Source organism: Thunnus albacares, chromosome 9 (assembly GCF_914725855.1).
Source record: "Thunnus albacares chromosome 9, fThuAlb1.1, whole genome shotgun sequence".
In the NCBI taxonomy this organism is placed as follows: domain Eukaryota; kingdom Metazoa; phylum Chordata; class Actinopteri; order Scombriformes; family Scombridae; genus Thunnus; species Thunnus albacares.
In genome coordinates this window covers 5,294,491-5,300,615 of record NC_058114.1, presented here as the reverse complement: position 1 = coordinate 5,300,615, position 6,125 = coordinate 5,294,491, and the positions used below count along the sequence as shown (strand labels likewise).

Genomic DNA, 6,125 nt, shown 5'->3' with positions numbered 1-6,125 from the left:
TTCACTGTATAACCCATTTGCTTTATTTCTCTTTTACTTACAGTACATCAACATGATATTAATGGCTGATTACATAAGGTCATTTGATTATTAATACCAAGCTAGTAACCCATTGCATGCAATCAAGAATACTCTTCAATAAATGTATGAATAGCTACATCTATGATTTCAGTGCAAAAGCAGACAAAAATACAGTTCTTTAATTAGCAAGCCACAGTCATTGGTAATTAATAAAGCCGTCATTTAAAGAATTTTGCAGATTTTATTTGAATTGGCCCAAAATCTTCTTTAGCTGGTTCTACTGAGGAGAGGAGAACCTGCCAAAGAAGAGGATGGACTTGGTCTTGTTGTGCCTGATAAAGAAGAGGAAGGGGTGGTCCGCTGTGAAGTGTTCCTCACTCAACATACATAACGCTATCAAGCCAGCGGTGGCTGCAGCAGCCTCTGTGCCTTCCTCGTTCACCTCCACAAAGGCCTTGTGGGCCACCGTAGACAGATAGAGTCCTCCTTGGCCGTTCATGCCGGACAGGTCGGCCTTTCCTGCACAAAACACATCTTTCATACCCATTCTAGCCAAAGGCTCGTTCAGCTCGTAGTCCTCCTCCAGCTTGAACTTGGGGAGGTGAACGAAGACTTCTGAGTGGATGTCCATGTTTTCCCTGTTGGTCCATTCGTCCAGCTTCTCCTGTGTTAACTCTTTCTCCAGCTGGAACAAAACACAAACATTTCACTGCATTTCTAGCTCATATTTACCAGAAAACAAAAGGAAATAAACATCAGTTTAAGAGGTTCCTATTGAATCCTGCAATCACTGATTCACTTGCTGTAGTATCATTTGTTGTGCATAAATTATGATTTTAATACATGTGGTTGTTAGGTCTCTGTTAGAAAAATAATCAGAAAATAGTAAAAAACATAAAGTGAAGTCCTTTACATTTATAAATCCAGAGTAAAGATACAACTACTGATGATTTCATTCATTTTTATCAAAAATAAAAATGAATCCCTCAGAGTTCAAGGTTAAATTTTTTTGTTGTACAGTCCAAAATGCAAATATATTTAATTCATAAAGTTATAAAACAGATAAAAGCATCAAATCTTCACATTTAAGAAGATGGAAAAAGTAAATTGTTTGCTGGATGAACGGCTTAAACGATTAATTATCAAAATTATTGTTGATCAACTAATCAAATATTTGTCTCAGTACTAATCCAGAGTTATTTGCTGTTCCAATGGGTCAAGATTCAGAGCTGCTATGGTACAGCTTCCATTACAACCTTCCACATGAACCACAGCAAACCAGAACCAAATCCTTTCTTCATGGAGGTAGACGTTCTAAGGGTTGCGTACCTTCAGCAGAGGGTCAGAGCCGTCAGTGGACTCCTGTGGCAGCAGGATGAACATGCTGAGCTCATCATCCTTGTACGGCAGCTCCAGGATCTGCAGACCATGCTCAGGGATGTAGTTGAAGGGAAACTTCTTCATCTGGTACATCATCTGGACCGGCTTGGTTTCATTCTGACACACAAGAAGCACAGACCATTGGGGTTTTAAAAGTTTAACTCCACATCCGGTTGGGTCAAAGTGTGTTTCCTGTATTAAAACTTGAATGAATGCATATACATCTGCTTAGTTTTCACCTTGTTGACTTTAAAGGGCATCTCTTTGGTGTTTGCTGCATCAAAGCGGTTCATCCAGTTTCCCTTGAAGTAGATGGCATTGACCAGAACCAATCTCGTCATAGCACTGACTGTTCCTGGCTTCAGCAGATCTTTAATCTTATCTGAAAGGAAACACGCAGTCGATCATTTATTGCTGTACAAGTTGTAGGTTATAGGTTGTTTTTTTAGTGAAACAAATTCTCACTCTCTGTCTGCTCCTCAACCCAGCTGTTGATCTCCGCTCTGCACGCCTCCGGAGCCCCGATGAAATCAACAGTCCTCAGGTCCGCCTGGTAGTACTTCTGTGTGGCGTCGAGGAATTGCTGCAGGAAGCAGATAACATCTTATCAAGTCTGTCTTATAAAAATGTCTTATAAAAGTGTAAAATTATGTGTGAAAACTCACTGTCAGGAAGTTGCTGGTGTTTTCTCCATAAAGACGGTTGGCTAGTTTCAGGATGTATGACGCAGATGGCGAGTTGATGTCAGCGTTTAGTGTCTGGAAGTCGGCGTGGACGACTTCGCCCGAGCTCAACGAGAGGGCCTGAGTGGAATTTTGGAACAACAGAGTTTATTCTGGGATCAAAACATTCACTCTAAAATAAATAATAGAAGTGTTCCAGATGGTGAAAGCTCAAAGCAAGAATTATAGACATTTAAAAATCTGGTTATTGGACAAACAAACAGTGGAAACATATTTGAAAATAACCTTCAACTTGCTCTGTAAAGCTTGTTTACGAGCAGATTATATGTGATGTGTTATGTTGTCAAGCCTCTATGCTGTATATTATTGAAATCCTGTATGTGCTTTACATATCGTATATATTTGCATATACCATGTGGCTTCAGTTTGTTTGTTTAATCTTTTATGTGTCTTGTCAGTTGTTTCCATGTTGTTAATGTATGTGCCTGCTCTACATATTATACTATATATGGCCAGAGCTATGTGCACACGCCTGTCTACTAACTCTTGTTTACTTCTGGTCTGGAGCTATTTTTCACATCTGGACTTGGTCTCTAGTTCCAATGAATGTTGCAAAATACTTTGTGGCCACAGTTGAGCAACTGTTCTTCACTTCTCTCTTGCACAAAACCAGATCCATAAAGAAATGGTGGTTTCCGTAGTCTGGTTAGGAAGAACTTGACTGGCCTGCAAAGAGCTCTGACCTCAACCCAATCCAACACCATTGGGATGAACTGGAATGCCAACAGCGAGCCAGCCCTTATCACCCAACATCAGTCTGGATTTTTAGCAAATCCCTGCAGCCAGGCTCTAAAATCTGGTAGAAAGCCTTCCCAGAAGAGCAGGTGCTGTTACAGCAGACGATTAATGCCCATGGTTTTGAAATGAAATGTTCAACACATCACACATGGTTGTAATGTTTGTCCGCATACTTTTGGCCATATAGTGTATTTTCATCATAAACCCATCAAGAGACTGAGACTTCTCATTTGGCTAAGGCTAGCAAATTATCATAGAAAAGTGTCAATAATCTAAATTTTAAAAAAAGAAGAAAGAAGAACTGTCAGGTTTAATGAACTGAAATCACTGCTCAGTTTCCAACTGCAGGTTTTTATACACTTCTGCATTTTATCACTTGTTTCAGAAGCATTTATTGAGGTCAAAGTACAGGTGACATTACACTTACAATCCCCTCCTCACCTCTGTCAAGGCACACCTTTCAGTCTGTACCTAGATACACACCTGGGCCAATAGTCTATATCCACCTAGTGTGAAAGACAAGTGCACTGAACTTGAAAATTCACAAGCGGTTTTATGGAAACAGGGCAGGATGACTGCATTTCACAATATCTTTGACTTTTTATTAGCGGGTTAGATGTCACACAGAGAACATCACCTGATGGAGGTGGTTTTACCTGTGCCATCTGAGTAGCAGTGTCTCCTTTAGCTCCCAGGTAGACCATCGCCAGGGCTGAGCTGATGCTCAGCGGGGAGATGAAGATGTTCCCGGCAGGGTTTGCTTGGCTCAGAGTGCGAAACAGCTCCAAGGCGAAACATGTGTTTGAGTTACTGATGGTGGCCATGGTTGGTGATTTACGGATTTCCTGTAATGAGCAAGATTGGTATTTAATTCAGCAAAATGCATTTCAGACAAATTTCAAAACTCACAGAAATGCTAACTATTTATACGAAACACCGACTAGGAAAGAGAACTTCTACATTTCACATCTTAAACACTCTTAAACGTCAAAATACATCATCCATACTTTATAATCACACTATGCACATACTCCCCAGCCTTGCCCCTTTTGCTCTTGCCTCCTAACACCCCCCACCCCCTCTTTTTTAGTTTTCTACCTGTTGAGGTCTTTACAATTTATATCTGCTTCCTCATATTTTACATACATTTTATTGTACAGAGCCAAAGGTAACAGAATCCGCCTACCAGCACCTCTAAACTTAACTAAATAATACATTATATCTTGTTTGTTTATTCTGTACAAACACCAAAGTGTAAAAATAACAGATTGTGGTTGTACGGGGGGGGGGTTTTTCGTGCCACACTAACCAGTCGCGGTCACAAAGAGGTTGCCAGGCAACCAGCAGAGACCTCAGAAAGTCACTGCGCCCACTCAAAAATAGTTTGACATATAACTCCTGGTAAAACTACAACCTGTCATTTTAACACTTCAACTTTTGTACAGATTAAACAAACAATATATAACATGTTAATTAGTGAGCTTTAGTGGTTCTGGTAGGTAGGTTTTGTTACATGCTGAGACAAGAGAGTGGCATTGATTAACTCATCTAACTGCGCAATAAATTTAAAAGTGTATTTGCCAAAAGTATGTAACTATTCCTTTAAGATCGTCATAGGCTGAAAGTGTCCTCGTTATGTTTGATGTTGACTCACCGTGTTTCCTGTTTATCTCTACTGTCCACTGTCAGTTGAAGACATAATACCAAAAAATTATCTCTAAAGGACCAGTGTGTAAGATTTAGTGAATGTATTTTCCTATATGTGGTGGAAAGTAACTAAGTACATTTACTCAATTACTGTACTTAAGAACAATTTGAGGTATGTTTACTTAACTTGGGTATTTCCAGCATTTGATGCTACTTTATACTTCCACTCTACTACATTTCAGAGGGGAATATTGTATTTTCTACTCCACTACATTAATTTGACAGCTTCAGTTACTTTTTAGATGAAGATTTGACACAATGGATAATATAACAAGCTTTTAAAATACAACACATTGTTAAAGATGAAACCAGTGGTTTCCAACCTTTTTGGCTTTTGACGTCTTACAAAAAGCAGTGTGTAGTCGGGTGTTGTTTGTGTGTGTGTTTTTTCTTCTTTCCTCTCCCATTAATCATCTCACTACCCCTCAGATTTACCTGGTGACCCTCTGGAGGGGCCCGACCCCTAATTTGGAAACCACTGGACTAGCTAACTGTATATAAAGTAGTTGAAACTAGCTGCATCTCCAGCAGCTACAACAGTAACATGCTGCTCTAACAGTGATGATTCACTATTAATAATCTAATGATGTCATGTATAATAATATATCAGTCAGAGGGACAAAACCACTACTTTTACTGCAATACTTTAACTACCTCAAGCTCATAATACTTATGTACTTTTACTGTAATACTTTAACTACCTCAATCTCATAATACTTATGTACTTTTACTACAATACTTTAACTCCACCCAGCTGATAATACATATGTATTTTTACTCAAGGAGAAGTATTCCTGCAGGAGTTTTACTTGCAATGGAGTATTTATACATTGCTGTATTGATACTTTTACCTAAGTGAATGATCTTAATATTTCTTCCACATCTACTCAGTTCACAGTTTTCAGCGTAGCATGGTTTCGGATAACCCGGAAATAAACCCACACGCGTCTGACTTTAAATCATGTACGTAACATTTAAATATCCTGGCTGGTATGAAACATGTAAAGTATTCTGCATGTACACACATGTTGTACGACACGGTGCGTGGGTTGTGTGTGTATGTACGTGCATTATAGGCCTGTCAGCGACATTACCTGATTGTCGTCCCGCAGCGACTGAAGCACGCTCTGCTCGCACGCACCCAAAAGGGAAATCGAAACGTAAACAGGCAAATGTCCCCAAAAATCCCTAAGAGAGAGAGAAACAGTGAAGTCCAGTAGCAGTAATTGTAAAATACAGAAGTGCACCGCAGCTCATTTATACGGAACACTGTTTGTGGACCGGGGCTGTTTGTGGGTGTGACGCATGATTGGGCGATAAATCAGTCGCCTGTGACGATACGTGCTATTATATTGAGGAAGACCACAAATGTTCACAAAGGCAGCGCTATGAAAAGGTTTGCTCAACCTGTAGCACAACTGGAGTGTTGTAAATTTTAATGGTGAAATAAATAGATTTCCATTGTTTCTATATTTCACATGGGTGGGGAGATTTTAGAAAGCGCAAGAGTTCAAACACCGCCAACACAACCCCACC

The 6,125-nt window shown here is 39.7% G+C and overlaps 1 protein-coding gene across 1 annotated transcript; it reads right to left on the bottom strand.

Annotated features, from left to right (window-relative positions):
* On the bottom strand, positions 1-5,906 carry serpinb1 (serpin peptidase inhibitor, clade B (ovalbumin), member 1). Its single transcript, XM_044362260.1, has 7 exons — positions 5,684-5,906; positions 3,539-3,727; positions 2,067-2,204; positions 1,867-1,984; positions 1,641-1,783; positions 1,351-1,518; positions 1-706 (listed from the first exon to the last, which is right to left on the bottom strand). Exons 2-7 carry the CDS (start codon positions 3,704-3,706, stop codon positions 299-301), a joined length of 1,143 nt encoding a protein of 380 aa, XP_044218195.1. The 5' UTR covers positions 3,707-3,727; positions 5,684-5,906; the 3' UTR covers positions 1-298.
* Between the last annotated feature and the right edge of the window lie 219 nt (positions 5,907-6,125).